Raw genomic sequence first — 26398 nt, 5'->3', positions numbered from 1 at the left:
AAGTGCAATAAACACCTTAGACCAAGTTATGAAAGTCTTATTTGACCCAGTTATTGACAAATGGCGCTGTCTATATTACCACGATTTAAACCATTGCTAGAAAAGTGTCTTTCAAGGGTACAGAAGATATCTGCGCAGATAAAGTTCTCCTTCTGCAATTAAGTTGGGACATTATGATGAACATATATGTACGTGGTAGCATTACCTTTTACCTAAAACAGGTAACTAGTATTTAACAGGGCTCTGTCAACAAATTTAGTAGGCTACCAGAGACCATGAACCTTGTTTTTGTATCACCTGTGAGCATACTATAATTTACACAAGCCCATTAACAAGCAAATCAATATTATATACATCATTCCAATTGCATATTTGGGAAAATGCTCAGAGTGCAAGTGGAGAAATAGCAGATGTCGGAATCCTGAATAATATTAAACCCTGTTTACTTTTGAACATACAGCATCAGAAGAACATGACCATATGTTCATATCACATCTTTTCACAATAAAAGGCATGTTGATGTGCACATTTATTTGGAACACAATTTGACTCACACATCCACATTTTGGATAAATCCCTTTAGCGCAACATGGCCATCTGCAGTCGGTTCACACTGACAGACCATGTATTACTTTGAGGCCCTTGGTCTCCTCTGAAATACAGGGAATTAGGATGAAGCAGCAGAAAAACAACAAAGTACAGCATCATGTACTTAGTAATTTGAAAGGTTCCCTAGTAGAAGCTCCATGGCATAAGAAGTTGGCTGACTGGACAATGGGTGTTGGCAACTTCTGACATTTTGGCAACTTCTGAAATAGAGTAACTTACAAAAACTAAGTGATTATATCTATTAAATAATTGCTTTTGTAGGGTTTGTATCCCAGATTTCGGGTTACAATGATTTAGTCTCATTATTAGTGTTACAAACGGAATGCGTGATGTTAGTTAACATACAAGGCACTAGGTTTTGCTATAGGACTGATTGAGATCATGTGGGGGGGGGGCAGAGGTTCACGACTGTAATTCTGACAGCAACAGCCAGGGGAAAGCATAAATGAAAGATGGACATTAAGAGGAGGAGAGCAGTAGATCTTTTGAGGAGGAGGAAGAGGAGGAGGAAGGAGAGTGTGGTTAGGACTGCATCTCAGCACGCAGCATCCAGGGGAACCAGCAGCAGAACAGCAATCTGAGAAAGAGGATGAGCAGGAGGAAGAGGAGAGGGATTCGAATCAGTGGACACATTCATAAACAGGAGCTTATTTCTAATCTGCTATTTGTTGACTCAGAGACAACAGAGGCAGGAAAAGTAGAGGATGTACCTTGATATTGAATTCTCAGAGGTGATGTCCTTGGGTGACCTCACCGTGTTGAATTTACGCCTTGGCTGGTTCACTAGAATAAACAAAGAACATCTTTGGATAGAATGCAGACGTGGGAGTAGAAGGTACATCATGACATGGGGTGGCGTGGCACGCTGGCTAACATGGCCGGACGGATTTGACCTTAGATACTTACTAGACACCTGGTGGACTTTCTTCACCATCGTGCCATCGCCGCTATGACCATCCTTTGGTCCGCAGATTCTGAGAGATTATTAACAGCATTAGCTAGTATTGTTCCAGTCTGTTCAGAATGAACCTTTACAAATCACAACAGAGCATGTTGTATATTGTCTAGCTCTCAGTCTGAGAATGACCGATAAGCATGGTTACACAAGGTAACTGTAAAATGCTTTCTTATCAATAAAGTTGTTACGTTATTTTATTTCCGGGTCCTTTTTTGAACCAGGCGTTAAAGTAGGTGTTATGTTACCTCTGCACGCGAGATGGGGGTGCAAAGACGCCGTACTTGGGCATGCAGTTGAAGTAGCGGACACCAAAAACAGACCCATCATGCTTTCCTGTGGGATTCTCCAGCTCCACACCAAACCAGTAACCTGGACACACACACACCATCAATCATTAAACTTGACTAAACATCTATAATAATTTGCCAAACATTTCGTAAAAACATTGTTGCAGTGACTTGATTTCACAACAGACCCACCTGGGGCAAAGTCTGTCTTTCCGTAATAGCGTATGATTCCCTGCTTCACACCAGCAACCAGCACCTGATCTCCAAGTTCCACCTTCACCCCATCTGGGTCCAGACTGGCTACGGACATAGACTTCTTCCTCAGAGCTGACGGAGAAAATCAATCAAATGTTTGTTAACATAATATATAATAGTGTGTTATAACATCTATGAGTCATGTGTTATTTATGTGCTGTGCTCCTATCATAATGAATGCAATGGCCCTTGATGGGAAGACTCTTGTACCTCTCAATTTAATTCAATTCAAGGGCTTTATATTGGCATGGGAAACATATGTTAACATTGTCAATGCAAACCTTTCTCTCTCTCCATTATTTCCTTCTTTTCTTTCTTGTTCTTTCCTGTGACGCGGGAGAAGTCCATGCGGGGTGTCTTGGGTGTGGAGGTGACAGAGGAGGGGGCCAGCTCAACAGCTTTAGCGATTTTTGACACTGGAGCAAAGATACCTTCAGGACAATAGAAGTGATTAGAGAAAACACTGAAAAAAGCTGTAAGCTCAAATCAGGTTTACCACAGCTGTTTTTCTGAAAACGAGCTGTACACAAAAGTCACGAAATCAAGTCTTCTCTTTGCTCTTTTCTCAAGGGGAATCTTGACACACTTCAACAATAGATTCAATAAAAAAAATCCCAAAATGGTCATGTGAAATAAGAAATCAAAATCAAATCAAATGTATTTATAGAGCCCTTCTTAAATCAGCTGATATATCAAAGTGCTGTACAGAAACCCAGCCTAAAACCCCAAACAGCAAGCAATGCAGGTGTAGAAGCAATAACAGGTGGTTACCCAGTTTGGGGGGGCAGATGAAGTAACGCACCCCTCCCACACTTCCGTCGTTCTTGCCCTCTGGCTCGTCCAGCTCCACCCCCACCCACTGGCCACTGGCGAACTCCGTGGTCCCACAGAAGCGCAGGGTGCCAGTCTGTGGAGGAGAGACTGTGTGAGGGCCAGGATTCAACATCAGCTCTGACATTTACCTCTGTTGTTTATGTTGGATTTTTACTAGCAAATTGAAATAACCCTTTTGCTCACCACAGGGGCCCATTGGAGAAAAAAAACACATGATTTGTATTCTTGAAGGTGATACCAGGCAAGATTAAATAGTTAACAACACTTCTCCACAGCACTCAGACTTCTCTAGACCAGGGCAGCATACTGATTTGCTGTTTTTCTGTCATACTTGACTACTGACATACTAGGCTATGGTTAGTAGAGTAGTCTACAGATCTCAACACAATACCATGTTTTAAGTGGTTATATTGTGGTCAGTAGGACATACACTATATATGCAAAAGTGTGTGGGCACCTCTTCAGGTTGTTATAGCAGCAAAGGGGAGACCCTCCCACTATTAATGCCCATGATTTTGAAACGAGATGTTCGACGCGCAGGTGTCCACATACGTTTGGTCACGTAGTGTATGTTTGAACACAGTGAGAGGTGCAATACAGCTGCACATTATAGACAGAAAATAAAACACATAGTTGAACTGCAGTGAGTGATGCATAGTTAATGTCAAATGAATGCATGAAGTGAGACTACGTCATTTAGTGCAGTCAGTAATGCAATCAGTCATGGAAATACACCTGAAAACACAATTAAATGTGTTCAGTTACGCAAGTAGACACACAGGTCGAAGGGCTACCCACCTGCTTCAGGTGATGCCGAGCTGAGATGTCAATTTCATCACTGCTCGATTTTTTGGGGAGCTATACGTGTTAACACAAGTTGGAATAAATGTTTGCTAGAATTCACATGTTCTCTTCTCACACAGTACAACAAGCAGCAGGGCTCCACCACATAGGATGAATGCCTCACACTGGCCACTTAAAAAAAAGATAAAGATCATTGAAAGCCATTTAAATGGTCTCATGCACATAAATGTGCTCACAAAATTCTGCAGTTCATTTTAATTGACGGTTTCAAATCTTTGAGGCTCCCATTTCTCACCCTTTGCTTCCCAATCCCGACAAAACACACAGACCTTCATGTCGTCCAGCACCACACGGTCGCCCAGTTTCAGGCCGATGGAGGTGAGCATGAGGTTGCCAGGGATGTTGTCGTAGTTGAGCAGGGTGGCGCGGGGCAGGTTGCAGCTGAGTGGCACAGAGTCCAGCAGCAGCTGCTTCAGCTCCTTGGCCACCATGGCCGCCTCCGCTTTGTCCAGAGTCATGTCCATGGGGTCAGGGACCACCTCTGCTGGCCCCTGCCCTTTATCATTCTGTCAGAGAGAGACAGACAGACAGACAGACAGACAGACAGACAGACAGACAGACAGAGGAGCATGGAGGGAGAGAGAGAGATGGTGAGATATGAAGAGACATGACAGGAATAAATTGGCATATTTTTACTGTTTTGTGTAGAAGTCATCCCTACATATAACAGACAGAATCTGTTTTTATCTGAACAGTGTTTCCAAAGAGCGACTGCACCTAAAAAGCAACTTCCCATTTTGAAAATGGCCTATGTGGCTTCGATATGAGCCATAAACATTTATTCTAGTGTCAAAATTGACTACAAAGTGTAAATGGGATAATTTGTCTCGTCCAAAACTGAGAGTTAAGAGATGATAGGAAAATATTGTATGTCACGGAATGAAGGCAACTGTAACAGTTTTCCTTGGATTGGGTTTACTTCAATCCTGCCCACATGCCTACAGCTGGCAGCCCCCAAGTAATCATCAATTTGGTTGCGTGGCTGCACGAGACCTGATCATAATTTCCATGGTCAATTTGGTTTGACATTCGATAGCTCTATGGGGCTAGTTAGGGACCATCAGTAAATTACACAATGTGCACAGAACAATTTGAAAACAATTTGAAAATGCCAATAGCTCCAAATCGTTATGTCTTAACCAACTATAAATTGTAGAAATCCATATACAAATATTGAAATCATTTAATGAGACAACTAAAATATGTGCAACATGAAAATATTGTGCCATTTACATTGTGTAATTTATTGATGGTTCCTAACTAGCCCCAGCGGTATCCAATGTCAAACAAATTTTGCCACCGTCACACACCAGCCAGCTGAAACTAAGTGGTGAAAGAAGTTGGCTAGCAATAGCTTTCCTAGGTGACTTCAAGACATAAGACCTGGTTAGACTGTTTCATGTTATCTAGAAGGGTGAGTGGCTGTAACTGTGTACAGTTTCGGGAGAGTGAATGTACAAACCATACACTGCTTGCCACGTGAGAAAACACACAAAAGAGACACATATTACCCCCCCCCCCCCAAGACAACTCTGGTTTGGCTTCAGTCATTTCTTAATATCCAAGCTAAAAAACAAAGCCATGATAATCGAAAACTTCAACAAGCATTTCTCAACCTCGGCCAACAGCCTCCCCAGCTTCTCCTTTACCCAAATCCAGATAGCAGATGTTCTGAAAGAGCTGCAAAACCTGGACCCGTACAAATCAGCCGGGCTTGACAATCTGGAACCTCTATTTCTGAAACTATCCGCCGCCATTGTCGCAACCCCTATTACCAGCCTGTTCAACCTCTCTTTCATATAGTCTGAGATCCCCAAGGATTGGAAAGCTGCCGCAGTCATCAAAGGAGGAGACACCCTGGAACCAAAATGTTACAGACCAATATCCATCCTGCCCTGCCTATCTAAGGTCTTCGAAAGCCAAGTCAACAAACAGATCACTGACCATCTCGAATCCCACCGTACCTTCTCCGCTGTGCAATCTGGTTTCCGAGCCGGCCACGGGTGCACCTCAGCCACACTCAAGGTACTAAACGATATCATAACCGCCATCGATAAAATACAGTACTGTGCAGCCATCTTCATCAACCTGGCCAAGGCTTTCGACTCTGTCAATCACCATATTCTTATCGGCAGACTCAGTAGCCTCGGTTTTCCTAATGACTGCCTTGCTTGGTTCACCAACTACTTTGCAGACAGAGTTCAGTGTGTCCGGTCCTCTGGCAGTCTCTATGGGGGTGCCACAGGGTTCAATTCTCGGGCCGACTCTTTTCTCTGTATATATCAATGATGTTGCTCTTGCTGCGGCCGATTCCCTGATCCACCTCTATGCAGACGACACCATTCTGTATACTTCTGGCCCTTCCTTGGACACTGTGCTATCTAACCTCCAAACGAGCTTCAATGCCGTACAACACTCCTTCCGTGGCCTCCAACTGCTCTTAAACGCTAGTAAAACCAAATGCATGCTTTTCAACCGTTCGCTCCCTGCACCCGCACGCCCGACTAGCATCACCACCCTGGATGGTTCAGACCTAGAATATGTGGACATCTATAAGTACCTAGGTGTCTGTCTAGACTGCAATTTACTTTTAACCTCTCCTTCCAGACTCATATCAAACATCTACCAATCTAAAAATCAAATACAAACTGAAGAAAGTGTCGGCTTTCTGTAAATTCATACATGAAACATACAAAGCCTCCTTCACTCACTTTTGTTTTGAAGCTGCTGACTAACATTAAAACATTTTTTTACCCTAGTAAAACAATGACTATCATTTTAAAGGTGTTAGTCTAGTCCTTGTATCCTGAAACTTGGCATCTTTTGGCCTGTACAAGTGCATCAACACCAGGTGTCATGTCATCTAAAAATGAGCCTTCCAATATTCTACAAAGGTAGGTTGTCCCAAACAGCAAACCAGGGGATGCAGTTTATCACAGTGCCATCCATTTTGTTACTAAAGCAGCCGCCTTCATCATATAATAATATATTATTATTAGGTATTATTATTATATATTAAAGCACCTTATACCACCCACCACTGCGAATATTATACCTGTATGCTCTAGTCGGCTGGCCCATTTTTCTTTGCTACATATTCGACATTTTGGCAACACCCACTGGCTCTAGGTCACCTCTCCTTCCAGACTCATATCAAACATCTCCAATCTAAAATCAAATCTAGAGTCGGCTTTCTATTCCGCAACAAAGCCTCCTTCACTCACGCCCGCCAAACTTACCCTAGTAAAACTGACTATCCTACCGATCCTCGACTTCCGCGATGTCATCTACAAAATAGTAAAACTGGATGCAGTTTATCACAGTGCCATCCATTTTGTTACTAAAGCACCTTACACCACCCACCACTGCGACCTGTATGCTCTAGTCGGCTGGCCCTCGCTACATATTCGTGGCAACACCCACTGGCTCTAGGTCATCTACAAGTCCATGCTAAGTAAAGCTCCGCCTTATCTCAGTTCACTGGTCACGATGGCAACACCCACCCGTAGCAGGCGCTCCAGCAGGTGTATCTCACTGATCATCCCTAAAGACAACACCTCATTTGGCCGCCTTTCTTTCCAGTTCTCTGCTGCCTGTGACTGGAACGAATTGCAAAAATCGACTTTTATCTCCCTCACCAACTTTAAACATCTGCTATATGAGCAGCTAACTGATCGCTGCAGCTGTACATAGTCCATCGGTAAATAGCCCACCCAATTTACCTATCTCATCCCCATACTGTTTTTATTTATGTACTTTTCTGCTCTTTTGCACACCAGTATCTCTATCTGCACATGACCATCTGATCATTTATCACTCCAGTGTTAATCTGCAAAATTGTAATTATTCGCCTACCTCCTCATGCCTTTTGCACACAATGTATATTGACTATTTTTTTCTTTTTTCTACTGTGTTATTGACTTGTTTATTGTTTACTCCATGTGTAACTCTGTGTTGTTGCCTGTTCACACTGCTATGCTTTATCTTGGCCAGGTCGCAGTTGTAAATGAGAACTTGTTCTCAACTAGTAAATAAAGGTGAAATAAATCAAATCAAATAAATAAAAATAAAAGTTCAGCCCCCATTTAAGTTACCATGAAATCATATCAAAGAAGACATGAAACCTCAACATGTGCACTCATTTTATTAGGTACACCCATCTAGTACCGGGTTGGGCCCCCCTTTAACCCCAGAACAACCTGAATTATTCTGAGAATTCTAGATGTCGGAAACGTTCCATAGGGATGTCGGTACATGCTGACGCTATGGCATCACACAGTTTCTGCAGATTGGACGGCGGTAGATTCATGCTACAAACAGCGCATTCCATCTCATCCCTAAGATGCTCTATTGGGTTGAGGTCTGGGGACTGCTCAGGCCACTCAAGTAAACTGAATTCGCTATCATTTTCTAGGTGATGTTTTTCCACTCCTCAACTGTCCAGTGTTGGTGATCACGTGCCCACTGGAGCAGCTTCTTGTTTTTAGCTGATGGAGTGGAAAATGGTGTGCTCGTCTGCTGCAATAGCCCATCCATGACAAGGATGGACGAGTTGTGCATTCGGAGATGCAGCTCTGCACACCACTGTTGTACTGCAGCGTTATTTCTCAGTTTGCTGCCCGCCTGTTACACTCTTAGAAAAAAGGTGCTTTCTCGAACCGTAAAGGGTTATTCTGCTGTCCCGATAGGAAAACCCTTTGAACAACCATTTTTTGGTTGCAGGTAGAACCCATTGTGTTTCTACAGAGGGTTCAACATGGAACCAAAAAGGGTTCAACATGGAACCCAAAAGGATTCTACCTGGAACCAAAAAGGGTTCTCCTATGGGGACAGTCAAAGGACCCTTTTGGAAGCCTTTTTTCGAAGAGTGTAGCTTGCACGATTCTTACTATTCTCTATCGACCTCTCTCATCCTTTTGCTCCTCCCTTCCTATCGGCAGAAACTCAAAGGGCAGTACCCGTGCTAAGGTCTATTTCAATGCTGGTCAGACCAAACGGAATCCATACTTCCAGATTGTTTTGATCACGCGGACTGGGATATGTTCCGGGTAGTCTCTGAGAATAACATTGGGCAAATACACGGATACGGTCACTGAGTTCATCAGGAAGTGTATATTAGATGTTGTACCCACTGTAACTATTAAAACCTACCCAAACCAGAAACTGTGGATAGAAAGCGAGAACCACATTTAACCATGGCAAGGTGACTGGGAATATGGCTGAATACAAACAGTGTAGTTATTCCCTCCGTAGTTCATTGACTACAGTTCAGCATTCAACACCATAGTACCCTCCAAGCTCATCATTAAGCTAGAGGCCCTGGGTCTGAACCCCGCCCTGTGCAACTGGGTCCTGGACTTCCTGACGAGCCGCCCCCAGGTGGTGAATGTAGGAAACAACACCTCCACTTCGCTGATCCTCAACACAGGGGCCCCACAGGGGTGCGTGCCTAGGCCCCTCCTGTACTCCCTGTTCAGTCATGACTGTGTGGCCATAAACGCCTCCAACTCAATCATCAAGTTTGCAGACAACACAACAGTAGTAGGCCTGATTACTAACAATGACGAGACAGACTACAGGGAGGAGGTGAGGGCCCTGGGAGAGTGGTTCCAGGAAAATAACCTCTCCCTCTCCCTCAACGTCAACAAAACAAAGGAGCTGATCGGGACTTCAGGAAACAGCAGAGGGAGCAAGCGCCTATTCACATCAACAGGACAGCAGTGGAGAAGGTGGAAAGCTTCAAGTTCCTCGATATACACATCACTGACGATCTGAAATGGTCCAACCACACAGCCAGTGTGGTGAGGAAGCACAACAGCGCCTCTTCATCCTCAGGAGGCTGAATAAATTTTACAGATGCACAATTGAGAGCATCCTGTAGGGCTGTATCACCGCCTGGTATGGCAACTCCACCCCCCTTAACCGCAGGGCTCTCCAGAGCGTGGTGCGGTCTGCACAATGCATCACCGGGGGCAAACTACCAGGACACCTACAGCACCCGATGTCACAGGAAGACCAAAAGGTTAATCAAGGACATCAACCACACAAGCCACGGGCTGTTCACCCTGCTATCATCCAGAAGGCGAGGTCCGTACATATTCATCAAAGCTGGGACCGAGAGACTGAAAAACAGCTTCTATCTCAAGGCCATCAGACTGTTAAACAGCCATCGCTAGCCGGCTTCCACCCGGGTATGCAACCCTGCACCTTAGAGGCTGCTGCCCTATATACATAGACTTGGAATCACTGGTCATTTTAATAATGTTTACAAACTGCTTTACTCATCTCATATGTATATACTGTATTCTATTCTATTGTATTTTAGTCAATGCCACTCTGACATTCCTCTATCAATGCCACTCTGACATTCCTCTATCAAAGGTTAGTCATTAAAACTCGTTTTTCAACCACTCCACAAATTTCTTGTTAACAAACTATAGTTTTGGCAAGTCTACTTTGTGCATGACACAAGTCATTTTTACAACAATTGTTTACAGACAGATTATTTCCCTTATAATTCACTGTATCACAATTCCAGTGGGTCAGAAGTTTACATACACTGTTTACGTACCCCAGTTTCTGTGTTCTTTCTGCTTCCTGAAATACCCCCAAGCAGCTGATTGGTCGGCCCCATTACTAATTGGAGCTGACCCCGCCCTCTCATCAGAGGATATCCCCTTTACAGCTGTATATGAGCCAGTGTTCCTTTGTTAGGAGAGAGCTGAGGGTGATAGCCTGTATAGGTTGTTTTTTTAGAAAGAGATTTGGTATGTACTGTTAGTTGTTGCTGAGAGAGATGATTAGTGTGTCCTGTGTTGGTTGTTGCTGAGAGAGAGCTGATTAATATGTCCTGTGTTGGTTTTTGCTGAGAGACAGGTGTTTGTACATTGTAGCCACTGCTTTTAAGGTATGTGTCTCCCCATAGGAGGCAGTGCTTTTGATTTATTGAAATTGTTTACTTATGTTTGTATTCTGTCTTTGTTCCCAGGGGGGAAGGGACCTAGGGAGTGCTTAGGCAAGAGGCCTGCGGGCATACATAACCCGTAGTATTTACTGTCTATACACACTAGGTAAGACCTGGGTGGACCATCCCCTGTATTTTGGTTAGTGCACCAGGTGGTGCTAAGTTAGGTGGGTAGGCAGGTAAGGTAGAGGGGGCTTTGACATTAACTTGCTGGTTCCATTCAGCCCCTTTTCCTGAATTACCGTTTGACAGAATAAATTCCCAGTAAACAGTAAATGCTCTGCCTTCGTCATCCTTACTCGCACCTAAAGTCTCATAACTCTTTTGCTCCACGGGGAGTTGAGTTGTAGCAGGGTGTTGCGTTCCCTCTTCCTAGAGGCGTACGTAACAACACTAAGTTGACTGTGCCTTTAAACAACTTGGAAAATTCCATAAAATTATGTGATGGCTTAAGTTGCTTCTGATTGACTAATTGACATCATTTGAGTCAATTGGAGGTGTACATGTGTATGTATTTAAAGGCCTACCTTCAAACTCAGTGCCTCTTTGATTTTCCCATGATGTCATGCAATCAGCCAAGACCTCAGAAAAAAAATGTAGACCTCCAAAAGTCTGGTTCATCCTTGGGAGCAATTTCCAAACGAGATGAACGTACTTTGGTGCAAAAAGTGAAAATCAATCCCAGAACAACAGCAAAGGACCTTGTGAAGATGCTGGAGGAAATGGGTACAGAATTATCTACATCCACTGTAAAACGAGTCCTATATCGACATAATCTGAAAGGCCACTCAGCAAGGAAGAAGCCTCTGCTCCAAAACCGCCATAAAAAGCCAGACTACGGTTTGCAACTGCACATGGGGACAAAGATTGTACATTTGGAGAAATGTCCTCTGGTCTGATGAAACAAAAATAGAACTGTTTGGCCATAATGACCATGTATGTTTGGAGGAAAAGGGGGAGGCTTGCAAGCCGAAGAATACCATCCCAACCGTGAAGCACGAGGGTGGCAGCATCATGAAGTGGGGGTTCTTTGCTGCAGGAGGGACTGGTGCATTTCACAAAATAGATAGCATCATGAGGGAGGAAAATTGTGGATACTGTATATTGAAGCAACATCTCAAGACATCAGTTAAAGCTTGGTCACAAATGGGTCTTCTAAATGTACAATGACCCCAAGCATACTTCCAAAGTTGTAGCAAAATGGCTTAAGGACAACAAAGTTAGGGTATTGGTGTGCCCATCGCAAAGCCCTGATCTCAATCCTATAGAAAATGTGTGGGCAGAACTGAAAAAGCGTGTGCGAGTAAGTGTAACAGTATAACTTTAGACCTTCCCCTCGCCCATATCCGGGCGTGAACCAGAGACCCTCTGCACACATCAACAACAGTCACCCACGAAGCATCATTACCCATCGCTCCACAAAAGCCGCGGTCCTTGCAGAGCAAGGGGAACTACTACTTCAAGGTCTCAGAGCAAGTGACGTCACCGATTGAAACGCTATTTAGCGCGCACCGCTAACTAAGCTAGCCGTTTCACATCCGTTACACAAGGAGGCCTACAAACCTAACTCAGTTACACCTGCTTTGTCAGGAGAAATGGGCCAAAATTCACCCAACTTATTGTGGAAAGCTTGTGGAAGGCAACCTAAACATTTGACCCAAGTTTAAACAATTTAAAGGCAATGCTACCAAATACTAATTGAGTGTATATAAACTTCTGACCCACTGGGAATGTGATTAAAGAAATAAAAGCTGAAATAAATCATTCTCTCTACTATTATTCTGACATTTCACATTCTTAAAATAGTGGTTATCCTAACTGACCTAAGACAGGGAATTTTTACTAGGATTAAATGTCAGGAATTGTGAAAAACTGAGGTTAACTGTATTTGACTAAGGGGTATGTAAACTTACAAATTCAACTGTATGTCTGTAGTTAGTTACCATGAGAAAGAAACCTACTAAACAGAGGTCTAGACAGTCAATAGTGCTCTTACCCTGACAGTGGGGTTGGCTCCATGCTCTAGCAGACACTGGACTGATCCCAGACACAGGTTGGAGGCAGCGATGTGCAGGGCTGTGCCATGGTGGAAGTCACTGCAGGTGGAATTCAGTACTACAGAGACAGTACAACCAGGTTCAGATCAAATCAATCTGAATTTGATTTCCAAAGACAGCTATTATCTTTGTTTTATTCTGAAAGCGTAACCAACTTCTTCTCTTAGGAGTCTCGTGTGGTGTTTGAGCCACATGGTCCGTAGACAGGAGAATAACAATGAGATGAAATGGCCCCAATCAATGGTCAGTGTAGAGGAGCAACGAGAAATCAATGTAGGAGTTAATGAAATGGCCTTGGGTCAAGGCTGGTATGGTCTTGATGGAGTGTTAGTTCTGATTGGAAGTCTAGGGAGGGTTAGGAGGAAAACAGACATACAGGAGCATGCCAGAACTGACAAGACTGACTATGTTGTTAGTTGGCTAGGTAGACTACATGGGTTGTGTTGATGCTACTCACCTCTAGGTTTGGAGGCCTTGAGGAGAATGCGAATCAGCTCTGGCACGTCGAAGTATGCAGCATAGTGCACGGCGTTCATGTTGGTCCAGCGGCTGCGGAGACTGACGTCTGCCCCCAGGGAAATTAGCTGATTGGACAGCCTGAGGGCAGCGGCAGGGTCACCTGGATGGGGTCACAAGATGGACAAATCTGGTAGGAAACTACATTGAATCTTAAGCTAAAAACACTTTATTTTATGAAAGCTTTATTGAGAAATCAGACACTTGAAATGAACAATCAGTTCAAGGTTTGAGAGTCTCACCAACACCATGGGCTCCGGCTTTGCAACTGTAGTGGAGCAAAGTCATGTCTGTCAGTCCATCACGGTCATTGACATGGCAACCACGCTTCAAGATCTGTAAAAGGAGACAAGAACTGGTCAGTGAACTGAGAGAGGGAGAGAGATGCTAGGGGAAAGGCAGAGAGAGCAGTAGTATCATATGCCTTTTTAAACACTATGAAACACTGAAAACACCACACATACAGACTATAGGGCTATAGCCTCTCATTTCTATGAGAGATGCTTCCTGTGCTTATCGTAGCCACATTAGCAGGATGAGTCATTCACACCCAATTCGCACAGACGACACATGTCTGTGAAGTCTAATGATGGGGAGTCATGAGATCCTGCTGAGTCATGAATTAAGCACTACGTTTATTTTCACTGCATTGCAATTTCATCAGAGGCTATCATTGCTGAGTAGCATACATCAACATGAGGAACTGGCATCCATTTTGGATAGGTAAAACATTTGAGGGACACATATATTGAAACGATGGCAGTCGTTACCGGAAGTGACATTAATTTACTATGCTGTTTCAGCTGAATATCTAAGCTTGAACTTGGTACACTGAAAATAGTACAAATAGGAGTTAATAGCAAACTATTCATAGCAGCCTTTACAATGTCGAATAACCTCCATCAATGTCTTCCTGAGTGTAATGCAAAGCCATAATCCCAATGGTTTAGATTGAAGAAGCAGTGAAACTCCAGTTAATTAGCTCTTTCCTCTGGTGCCAGCAGACAGCAGTGACGGGTGCCGAGTGACAAGTGAAAAAGGACCCATCCGGATTCCTGAACAAGACTAGCAACTATCTCGGGACAGTTCATTATCCACCAGTGTCAATCAAGAGAGACGAAATGAGCACACTCTCCTCAAACCCTGACATTATGCCTTTTCATACAGAGACATGTAGTCCAACTGAATGAACATGATATTATCAGACAGGTCCTCTCCTGAGGCTTAACGATGACACCACCATGCACACTTTCATGATTCAACATGGATTCTATAAGATGAATCTCCGTAGCTGCAGTGCTAACACGAAGCTAGCCTTACACATCTGATTCAACTTAATTTAGGACTTTGTTAGGTTGAATCAGGTGGGTTAATACTTTGATTTGAGCAAAAGCCTACACCCACACAGACTTTTGTAGATAAGTCAATGCATCTCTGTTAATATAAATACTGTAACAGGGCTGAGGGCTGAGGTTGTTTACTGACAGTGCAGCGGCGTGGTTCTTTGCTCATATCTGACAGCCTGGTCTGATTTAGAGTCTGTCTTAGTGCAGAGCCTGTATGGGTAATGGAAAGGACCTATTATCTCAGCCATCAATCACAGCCATCACGGCGTCCTGGGGGACACCCAGGAACTGAGGCTGACTTTACGATCAGTCCTAACACTAAAACTGCATCAATAAGAGGAAACCGAGTTAACTAAGAGTGTGTATTTGTATGTGTGGATACGTGTGTGTGTGTACATGTGTTTTTATGGGGCATATCTTCCCTCTCTCCAAGACAGTAGAGCGGGATTAAGAAATTAATCTGAAACTTGAAGTATGCATACTTTATGTTGATTCACAACCCACCCTCATCACTCTTCCTCTTCAGGGTTATGAGAGTTCCCACTCCCATAGTCACATTTCCACTACTCACACTGCAGTAATGGTTGGTCCTGAGCTAAAGATGTGCACTTTCTTCTAAGCAACAGCAAAATAAAGGGAATCAACTGAAACATAAACTACACCTTATATGACCTTACAGTAAGGTGTTTTTTTTAAAGAACACTAGTAGAGCCTCAACTTTGTTGTAAGTCATGCCTCCAACTGAACCCAAAGCCTCCCGTTCCATGTTCTCTTCAACTAATGACTGTATCACTGTATTTTGTTTCCTGTGTGTATTGTATTTTGGTTGGAGTCCTGTATCTTTGGTGCACTATGCAGTAATATACTGTATCTGACTGTTATATACACAGTAGAAATAAAGAAGAAAAGTATTTGGTTCCAAGCACTGAGCCTTGTGGGACGCCAAATTCAACTTTGGAACATTCAGAAGATTTGATACCAATACTGATATGTTTAGGCCAGGGATGGGCAACTTGTGTCCTGCCACTTTTGTAGGCTCACGGATCAATTTCCACAAAAAAACTCAGAACTTTTAGGAACCTAATCAAGATCTCATCTTGTTGTTGAGAGTTAGAATATTACAATACACAAGGTGCAAATTTGGTTCGTGCATCAGAAGTCTTTCTCCTGAGATATCAGTCGGACAGTCACTCAATTATCCCCTGTCAGGTAACATTTTTTAGATTGGTAAATTTGTCTAGCCAGCTATGTAAACTTGTAGTAATCATAGCCGAATTACCGACTGTGGGGCTCCCACTGATTCTCTTAGTCACTCTCACTCAGATATCATACTAAAAACTGCAAACATTTCTCTCTACCTTATGGCACAATGTGTAGAATTGCAGGACATTTGCTGTAAAACTGCGCATTTTTCTCTCCTGCCCCATGGTAAAACGAGTAGAATGGCATGAAATGAGTTATAAAATGGCAAAATATTCTATCCGCCCCATGGACAAATGTGTAGAATTGCAGCAAACTTGCTTTTTAACTGCAATATTTTCTTTATGCCCCATGGTAAAGTGTATAGAATTGCAAGAAATGTACTGAAAAGGTTCCTTTCTGCTGTCAAGAGAAGCAAAATGTTTCGCTCAGGAGGTAGCCCCCCCCCCAACAAAGTTTTGCTTAAGGCCCCCAAAAGGCTAGGGCTGGCATGTGTGGGTATGAACGTGGGAACGCAGACCCGTGAGCCACTGCGCCCCACATGAAGAGTTCAGATTTCTTGTTGCCCCCCACCCAATCAAAGTTGCCCATCCCTATTCTAGGCCTACAGATTTCTACATAGTATATCTGTATGTTTCTGCCAGTGTTGTGTGAGCTGTAGTCAGGCCTGTAGTCTGCTGAAAGTCCTTACTGGCAGTAACTCACCTCGTTTCCAATGAGGTCGATCTTGTGCTGGACCTGTGGGACCCACTGACGGATAATGGCGAACAGCTCTGGGATGGTGGTGCGCGGATCCAGCAGGATCTCCAGACACGCAGGATCATTTGGGTCAAAGAATGTGAAGACTGGAATGGTAAGGAAAATGCCAACAAGATTATTACCCTCCTCATGAAATCAGTATGAAATGTGCCTCTCGTGCTATTCTTCGTTCTTGTCCAGACAGCATATTGACTCATTCTGAATGTGTGACATTAAATATCATACATATTTTTATCTTGTAAAAATGTCATTTGTATTTTGGGTTGTATTTTTCAGTAGGCCTCTTAGTGCGCTCTATTTAATTACTTATGGAGTTCTCTCTGTTGAACATCCAATCGTTCTGTCCTGTCTGAAAGCACTGTTTCTATAAGCAGCACGAGGTAGATTGAAACCCTATCAAAGTGGAAACGTTGCACTGAAATAACACAATCATTCTTACTTTGTTTTTATAACACACCATCATAATAGATGCGTTGAAGCTTGTGGGCAAACTGAAATGAAAAGCTAGCTATCACACTAGTCTGCAGAAAACACTTACATTCATTGGCATAGAGTGGAATAAGTCCGGCAGTATCATACTGTTTGCATATAACAGCCCCAAAGCCAAGATCCATCTACTAAAATAATCAATAACATGCTATAAAAGTCCTTGTTCACTTATTTATGATAATATACATTTCATTAAATATGTTAATTATGTTTCTATGAATCTGCAGAGGTTGTTTTGACCAGGCAGTGGTCTGTGCTTGGTGAAAGGCTCTTAGTGGATCGAGGCTACAGTAGCACACGTCCCAGAGCCCAAAATCCACTGTTACATATAAAGCAGTGTTGGGTAGGGTGCATTAACAAAGGGCCTGGGCCTGTATTCACAAAACATCCCAAGGTGCTGATCTAGGATCAGGTCAACCCTGTCCATATAATCGTAGACAAGATAGTAGCTATTAACAATTGGATACCACAAAATTCGGGAGAAAAAGGGGGTAAAATTAAAATAAAATAATAAAATAATAAATAAATAAAAATAAATAAATAAATGAAATAAAAAGCACTCCTACTATGAGACACTTTTCCTGTGAATACGGGCCCTGGAGCCTGAGACCTAGGACCCACCATAGTCTTTGGGGAGGGGGGCCTGTGCAGATGGGTGGACCATGGGCCTCTTCCGGGGCTCATGAACTGGGCTCTGGTACTCAGAGGCAGGCTGGGCCTCCTCCTCCACCTTGGCAGTCTGCTCTTTAGTCATTCTGCTAGATGTTGCCAGGCCTGGAAAAGATGACAAACATTTATTGAGTGGCGCTTCAAAACAAACAGCTCTATCGCAGGTTTCTCTGAACAGTTGTCATACGTCTGTGACTCAGCCAAGAGTCACATGAAATAGTTGCTGATAAGAGTCTTGTTCCCATGACAGTCTCTCTACTCTGGCAAGTCTATGCCTTGCAGATGCCCCTCCCAGAGCAGACAGGCTCTATGTTTGGCTCTAGGGCCTGTGAGAGACGGTCACTAGTGACTCACTGATAACTGCACTTACTGACAAGAGATGAGGAGATTCAGGGAGCAGGCAGACTAACAGGCAGGCTAATTTATTGTACCATTTCAGTGCATGCTAATGCTAACTCTTAATGTCCATCATTGAACTGGAAATAGCTAATGGGCTGAGCTATATTTTCCAAATAGTATATGCAGCAGCATATCTCGCACATCCGTCCTATGAGAAATCAGGGATGCGTGTACTGTACAGTATGTGTTGGACATTGCAGCACTAATTTCTTAAGTGCTGCTGAACAAACTGTAAAACATCTATCTAAAAGCCCTATAGTATCAGTATACCAACGCTAATGCAATTTTGTATACAACACAATGGACCCTTTGGCCTATAACATTCATAGACCTGACTAGATTTCCATCCTAAAATAAATGTTCACACTCTCATCTAGGGTCAGAAAATAAGTTGTGTATGTGTTTATAAACACCCCTTTAGAACAGAACCAATAACCACTTTTTATCCCAACATTGAAATGGGAACAAAGTCTATGATAGTGGAAATTATTCACTGGGTCTTTTTAGTCAAGTCCAAGGGTTTCTTCCTCCAAAGTCTGACTGCACAGTGAGCACACCCCATGTAAAATGATTCATCTGCCAAGTAATCTAATACACGGACTAAATTGTCCACCCATGCCTCTGCTAAGCCTTTTGGATTTTGAAAAAAGTCCAGAGAGAGGGGAGAAAGAGAGAGGGCTAATCACACAATCAGTAAAAGCCTTATCCTGTTGCGCAACTGTGCTACTGTATCAGTCTACCAACTCATTGTCCCAAGCACTATGGGGTCAAACAGTGAGGCAAAACAGAGGCCATATATTGGTCTCTGCTGTATTCATTAAGCTTAGAGAAACTACATTAACAGAGACCGATTCTTCTGTTATACAGACATGTACTCAAAGCCAAATGAACAACCCGCACTCAGGCAGATACCACCCTCCTGATACTCACTCTACGAGTTGCCTGTTGCCTTCAGTTGCATCATATTGAGGGGGATTCCTAGTCGTGTTTGGATATGGATACATAAGATGGATACACAGCCTGTAAAGGTTTTCCTCCTCTTCGTCTGAAGAGGGTTAGGGTTGAGGGGTAGCAGGACTGAGGGGTAGCTCAGGACTGAGGGGCAGCTCAGGACTGAGGGGCAGCTCAGGACTGAGGGGTAGCTCAGGACTGAGGGGTAGCTCAGGACTGAGGGGCAGCTCAGGACTGAGGGGCAGCTCAGGACTGAGAGGTAGCTCAGGACCGAGAGGTAGCTCAGGACCGAGAGGTAGCTCAGGACCGAGAGATAGCTCAGGACCGAGAGATAGCTCAGGCTGGTTGACGGTCTGGCAGCATCTGGCTGACTGACGGCTCTGGCAGCTCCTGGCTGAATGGCGGCTTTGGCGGATCCTGGCTGAAGGGCGGCTCTAGCGGATCCTGGCTGAATGGCGGCTCTGGCGGATCCTGGCTGAAAGGCGGCTCTGGCGGATCCTGGCTGACTGGCAGCTCTGGCGGCTCCTGGCAGACTGGCGGCTCCTGGCTGACTGGCGGCTCCTGGCTGACTGGCGGCTCTGGCGGCTCCTTGCAGACTGGCGGCTCTGGCGGCTCAGGACAGGCGGGAGACTCTAGCAGCTCTGGATAGGCGGGAGACTCTAGCAGCTCTGGACAGGCGGGAGACTCTAGCAGCTCTGGACAGGCGGGAGACTCTAGCAGCTCTGGACAGGCGGGAGACTCTAGCAGCTCTGGACAGGCGGGAGACTCTAGCAGCTATGGACAGACGAGGCACACTCTAGGCCTGGTGGGTGCTGCCGGCACTGGTGGTACTGGGCCGAGGACACACACCTCAGGGCGAGTGCGGGGAGGAGGAACAGGGAGTACTGGGCTCTGGACACGCACAGGAAGCCTGGTACGGGGGGCTACCACCGGAGAGCTGGTGCAGTTGCGTTCCCTCGTATCGTTGGCTCCTCTCTCCGGCTGCCTCTGCTCTCCTCGCTGCCTCCATCTGGTTCCCATGGTAGGCGATCCCTACCAGCCAGGATCTCCTCCCATGTGTAGCAACCCTTGCCATCCAAAACGTCATCCCATGTCCAGGAATCCTGACAGTGCTGCTGCTGCTGCTGCCTCTCCTGCTGCTGCCTGTTACCACGCCGCTTGGTCCTTGGTTGGTGGGTGATTCTGTAAAGGTTTTCTGGTACTCAGAGGTATAGCAAGGATCGGACCAAGATGCGGCGTGGTAAGTGTCCATGGTTGTTTATTTAAAAAACATAAACACTATGAATACAAAAACAATAAACGTGAACAAACCGAAACAGTACCGTGTGGCGACAAACACAGACACAGAAACAAAGAACACTAAGGTCAGGGTGTGACACAGCCAAGATAGATCACGGCCTGGGTGATTTGGGAGCAACTGTCCCCGTGCAGTTTGTCATGTTACCTACAAGCTCCTACATGTCTTTTTATTTCTTCCTTTAATTATAGACTTTCTTTACCGCTTCCCACCATTTGCTGCTGAATCAATAGCCACTGCAGAATGGGTGATAAAACACATTGCCTGACATCCCAAAAGGATTATGTTGAAATAAAGGGTATCCATGATATAGCGTCCAATGACTAGCAGATAACTATACCTGTGCAGTGCAGTACCTGTCATCTATTATGACTATACTGCTAACAGAGTCCAGTAAAGGCAGCCATCATTGTCTCCTCCGAGTTGACCGGCTCCTCCTAGTTCCTACCCCTGATCTGACAGTAGTGTGTTTCATGAATGAAGTCTCAGTCACAGACAGCATTTTCCCTGGTATAGACGTGATGTATAATTAGCATGAGCACATTATTTGTTTATTTAAATGAGTACTGTATACAACTAAGTCTTATGCAATAGTGCTCATATGAGTCAACCAGATGTATACATTTTTTGGAGGCAAATACATTCAGATAGCAAAATAGAAGAAAAAGAAAATGGTGCGACAAACTTGACAGATTTTGATATTCTACTCAATCCCCACTGTAATGGAATGAATAGCATTTGATCATTTGGCTGGGTCACACTAATGACAAAAACAATAGGCCAGAGCTGTATTTTTGAGTTATTGACGATAAATAAAAACAACATATTAGTGTTGCAATGAGCAATAATGCAAATGTGCATATCACATCGCCCAACAACGTGTATGATAACAGAGCTCTTGACAAGCCTATATGAGAAAATGTGTCAATTCGTGACTTGTGCGTAGCAGAGGGCGTGTACTCAGCCAACGAGGGAAAAAAACGCCCCGTTGGCAAACAATGAGAAAGATGCTGGAGGAGGAATATACACATGGCATGTGCAACTATTAATTTGATCTAATAACAATGCGCCGACGTCTTATGTTTGCGCTTATATTATAAAATGGGCGCAAAAAAAGCATCTGCCCGTGAGAGTTCATGGAACAGTGTTTCAGAGTATCTCCATCTTTCTAGCCTCCGTATCAAGACAAACACACCGGCTGTGAAAAACACAGACGTAAATAAATCTAATCAAACTAAATATATCCAATAATTTGAATCTTATATGCATGAATGGTACTCATCTTACCTCAAAACAAGCCTTGTCGATTATCTCAAGCTTTTCCTCGCTGTTCAGCTAGATGAGAACTGCAATGGTACTGAAGATGCTGCTGTACTGCTGCGAAGGTCTTTCTTTCTCTGTGCCTGCGTCACGGGCGCGAGCGCCCATGGACCACAACGTTGGCTACCATTGTGTGTCCTTCCGAGGCACACGAATTCGCCTAGATACCACAGTCAGAAAATGTGCTATATCTTAATAATTCATGAAAAAAACGTATTTTTGATCTTAATTTAAGGTTAAGGTTAGATATAAGGTTACACACGGTGTGGTTAAATTAAAAAAACTTTTTTTCTATATAGAAATATCCGGGGTTCAGACTTTGTGGCTGTGGTAACTAGTTACGATCATCTTCAAAATGCCAAACAAAGCCATCATTAGAAACATCCCCTACACACATAAAACGAGTAGGCCTATTTAGACAAACATAAACGTATGAAAAGTAAAATCAACACGAAATAGCCTGTCTGCACCTTGTTACATCACTCTTCTGCCCACTTTTAATTTGATAATAATTCTTGACATAGTTTTTTAGCCCCATATTATTTCACTGGATAGTGCATTTAATGGCTCTATGTTTATAAATAGTAATGGTTTAATAATGGTAAATTAAATAAACGACTAAGCCCATTACAATAGACACAAAGTTTGTCTGCAAAATATGAAGTAAATCCATCTTTAGTCGAGTGGAGGACAATGATAGCCCACACTTTATGTGAGGAAAATGATAGCCTACACTTTGATATGTGAGGATGCTGTTCATCGACTACAGCTTGGCCTTCAATAAGCTCATCACAAAGCTCACTGTCAAGTCGGCTCCCTCTCCGGCCTCTAGTTCACCAGGCAGCTCGTTATGGCACACACATCACCTCCCTGATTTCCTTCTCTATACATGACACTCCCTTTGGTTCCTTCCCCAGGTGTTATTGTTTCTATTCCAGCGTTAAGTCTGTGCGTTGTTTGTGTTTCTTGTTTTGTTTTATTTTGCGTTTATTTATTAAAAACACTCACTCCCTGAACTCGCTTCCAGACTCACAGCTCACATCGTTACACTCACGATCCTGGGACTGAACTCCTCCCTATGCAACTGGGTCCTGGACTTCCTGATGGGCCACCCCCAGGTGGTGAAGGTAGGCAACACTACCTCCTCCACACTGATCCTCAACACGGGTTCCCATAAGGGTGCGTACTCAGTCTCCTCCTGTACTCCCTGTATACCCCAGACTGCATCCCGGAGTCGCCTCTTCACTGTTGACATTGAGACTGGTGTTTTGTGGGTACTATTTAATTGTCTACACTGTATTTCTGATCAATTTTATGTTATTTTAAAGGACATTTCTAAGTGACCCCAAACTTTTGAACGGTAGTTCTTCCATGGCCTGCATACTCACTAGACATGTGTGATGTGTACAACAGCGTGTTCCAGTTCCCGCCAATATCCAACTTCGCACAGCCATTGAAGAGTGGGACAACATTCCACAGGCCACAATCAACAGCCTGATCAACTCTATGGGAAGGAAATGTGCTGTGCAGCATGAGGCAAATGGTGGTCATGCTAGATACTGATTGGTTTTCTGATCCACGCTCCTACTTTTAAAATAAAAGTACAGTAACTGAATTTTTCCAGTATAATATAGGTTCAGCAAATCCCCTTATTGTTTGGGATACCTTTAAATGTACCTTCAGGTGTCATTCAATTCAATATTAATTTTAAAAAAGCAGTTTCTGGCTACAGAGACAAAGACTAAGAAGGGAAATCCATGAACTAATAATACAGGTAGATAGTAATAAAAACAATTCTACAGAGATACAAAGTAAGTTAGAGGGAAAACAAAAAGAACTTGAGGAACTTATTCTAATATAATCTATTACAAAAATGAAGCAAACTAGATGGAATATGGAGAAAAATGCACAAAATTCTTCCTCAATCTCCAATACAGGAACGCTAACAAAAAGAATTTGCAGAAACTCGTTACTGAAGACAGTCATCTATGATTATCTGAATGATATTTTAAAATAGGAAGCAAATTATTTTAGGCAGATGTTCTCTTTACCGTCTCATCCTTTCCCACTGAATAAAGATTATGGTAATTAATTCTTTCCAAATATTATAAAACATGGAAAATTAACAAATGTACATAGAGTATTTTTTGATATACTAAAAGCTCCATTGTTTTAACTACTCCTATAGAAATGGTAGTCGGTCAGGTCTGATTTCTCTATTATTAAAACAAGACCCAGATGACAAATATAAAGACCCAGTCTATCTAAAAAACTGGAGGCCCCTTACACTTCAATGTTTTGATGCAAAACTACTAGCAAAATGCAGAGCATTCAGAATTAAAAGGGTTTTACCAAGTATTGTTCATCCTGATCAGACAGGTTTTTTACATGGACTATACATTGGAGATAATATACGACAACTACTAGAAATAATAGAGCATCATGAAACATATAAGAAGCCAGAAATGGTATTTATAGCGGATTTTGAAAAGGCATATGATAAAGACTGGATTTTATTTATAAATGCCTGGATTTTTTCAATTTCGGTAATTCTCTTATAAAATTGGTAAAAATTATGTATAGCAACCCCAGGTGTAAAATAGTAAATAACGGCTACTTCTCAGAGTTTTAAATTGTCAAGAGGAGTTAAACACGGGTGTCCGCTGTCACCATATCTATTTGCTATGGCCATCGAAATGCTAGCTATTAAAATCAGATCCAATGACAACATTAGAGGATTAGAAATCCAAGGCTTAAAAACAAAGGTGTCCATGTATGCCGATGACTCAAGTTTTATATTAAGTCCGCAAGCTAGACTCTGTATTCATATCACAAATTATATAAATAAGCTCTCCACAATGAATTTCAATAGAAAACTTGTAAAAAATAGATAAGATCCTGCAACCATGGAGAGTTAGATACCTGTCTATTTATGGAAAAATTGCCCTGATTAACTCCTTAGTCATATCTCTGTCACGCCTTGGTCTTAGTATTTTGTGTTTTCGTTAATTATTTGGTCAGGCCAGGGTGTGACATGGGTTTATTTTGTTGTATTTCGTATTGGGGTTTTGTAGTTATTGGGATTGCGGCTGAGTAGGGGTGTTGCATAGGCTTTGCTGCCTGAGGCGGTTCTCAATCAGAGTCAGGTGATTCTCGTTGTCTCTGATTGGGAACCGTATTTATGTAGCCGGGGTTTCACTGTGTATTTCGTGGGTGATTGTTCCTTTCTCTGTGTAGTGTTCACCAGATAGGTTTCACGTTCCGTTTGTTGTTTTTGTATTTATTTAGTTATTTCATGTATCGCGATTCATTCATTAAAGACATGAGTAACCACCACGCTGCATTTCGGTCCGACTCTCTTTCGACAAACGAAGAACGCCGTTACAATCTCATTTTTCTCACTTACTTATGGCACTGCCTACTCCTGATGATTTGTTTTTCAAATCATGAGCAAAAATATTTTGCTTTATCTGGGATGCTAAACCAGACAAATTAAAACATGCCTATCTATATGATGAATTAGTAATTGGGTGGGTTGAGATGATTAAATATAAAAGCACTAAACCTCTCTAAAAGCTTCACTCATTCAAAAGTTTTATTTGAACTTTGGTTCTCAAGGAGATTACTAAGAAACGCTCATCAATTGTTTAAAAATTGCATTTTTGCCTTTGCCATGTCTCATTTTCGATTAATTGAAAATTATACTTTTTTCAAAGTATCTCTCTTTTTCAAACAAGCATTGCAGAGCTGGCTACAATTTAAATTTCATCCCCCTGAAAAGATAGAACAAATATTACAACAAATGTTATGGCTGAACTCAAATTTGCTGGTTGATGAAATACCTGTATTTATGGGAAAGATGTTTGAAAAGGGTATTTTGTTCTTAAATTATATTGTAAATTGGAATGGTAGAGTTATGTCCTTCATGGAGTTATCAGAATTGTACAGAAAGGTATGCTCAATCCAAGAGTACAACCAATTGATTACAGCATTACCCCAAAAACGGAGGAGGTAGGTGGCAGCGGGAGGAGGTAGGCAATTGGAGATAAAGTTCCTCCACCCAAGAATGAACAGATGCGCTTGTAGACATGTAGGTGCTTGTCGGAGTTATATAAAAGGCTATGGGCATTATATGATTTTTAGAGCTCTCATGAATAAACTACAATGAACCTTTTGCAGAATTCTTATTAACCTTAGCTTTACAACCTAGGGGGAATTGGTCAAAGCTATAGTGATTGTTATCATCATTGGGATTGAACATTTTCCTGACAGTGTACAAGTTGATAAATAAAACAACGAGAGATTCAAGACTTTGTGCTTTTCAGCTAAAATTATTATAAAGAATTCTTGCCACCAACAAAATGTTGAATATTTGGGGTATAAAATCATTGAAGCTCTGCAGATTTTGAGGATACAGAATCAATAGACCATTTATTTTGGTATATCCCTCAGATAGCCTGTTTCTGGTCTCAGGTTCAGGAATGGCTGAAAATGCATAGCATTGATCTAAAATTGACCCTAGAAATAGTACTGTTAGGACATCTGGAGAGACCGGGTCAGTCAATTACTAATACTCTTAGTAAAAGTATTTATCTTCAACTCGCAATCTGTGGATTCTATTCGA

General features: G+C 42.8%; 1 protein-coding gene across 2 annotated transcripts; it reads right to left on the bottom strand.

The window, feature by feature from the left end:
• Window positions 1–1000: 1000 nt before the first annotated feature.
• LOC118397195 (CAP-Gly domain-containing linker protein 3-like) lies at window positions 1001–21895 on the bottom strand. Of its 2 annotated transcripts, XM_035791718.2 has the most exons (15): window positions 21742–21895; window positions 17760–17912; window positions 16596–16735; window positions 13587–13680; window positions 13286–13447; window positions 12768–12886; window positions 4077–4313; window positions 3742–3801; window positions 2881–3016; window positions 2391–2540; window positions 2047–2181; window positions 1813–1936; window positions 1516–1583; window positions 1320–1392; window positions 1001–1186 (listed from the first exon to the last, which is right to left on the bottom strand). In XM_035791718.2, the coding sequence occupies exons 2-15, from the start codon at window positions 17890–17892 to the stop codon at window positions 1132–1134; spliced, it is 1686 nt and encodes a 561-aa protein (XP_035647611.1). In that variant the 5' UTR covers window positions 17893–17912; window positions 21742–21895; the 3' UTR covers window positions 1001–1131. The 2 variants fall into 2 exon arrangements, with proteins under 2 accessions (XP_035647611.1, XP_035647612.1); XM_035791719.2 differs by lacking the exon at window positions 3742–3801.
• Window positions 21896–26398: the final 4503 nt, after the last annotated feature.

The sequence above is a fragment of the Oncorhynchus keta genome, chromosome 18 (genome assembly GCF_023373465.1).
Source record: "Oncorhynchus keta strain PuntledgeMale-10-30-2019 chromosome 18, Oket_V2, whole genome shotgun sequence".
Taxonomy (NCBI): domain Eukaryota; kingdom Metazoa; phylum Chordata; class Actinopteri; order Salmoniformes; family Salmonidae; genus Oncorhynchus; species Oncorhynchus keta.
Note: the sequence above shows the minus strand (reverse complement) of the source record. Positions and strands in the feature narration are given on the sequence as shown.

What these genes read in the sequence shown, in the direction of transcription:
- LOC118397195 (XM_035791718.2), bottom strand. Translation starts at nt 17,892, where the DNA reads ATGACTAAAGAGCAGACTGCCAAGGTGGAGGAGGAGGCCCAGCCTGCC. An exon ending in CCCCCTCCCCAAAGACTATG is followed by an intron (nt 16,736 to 17,759) that starts GTGGGTCCTAGG and finishes TTACCATTCCAG; the next exon opens with TCTTCACATTCTTTGACCCA. An exon ending in GAAAGTCCACCAGGTGTCTA is followed by an intron (nt 1,393 to 1,515) that starts GTAAGTATCTAA and finishes TGTTTATTCTAG; the next exon opens with TGAACCAGCCAAGGCGTAAA.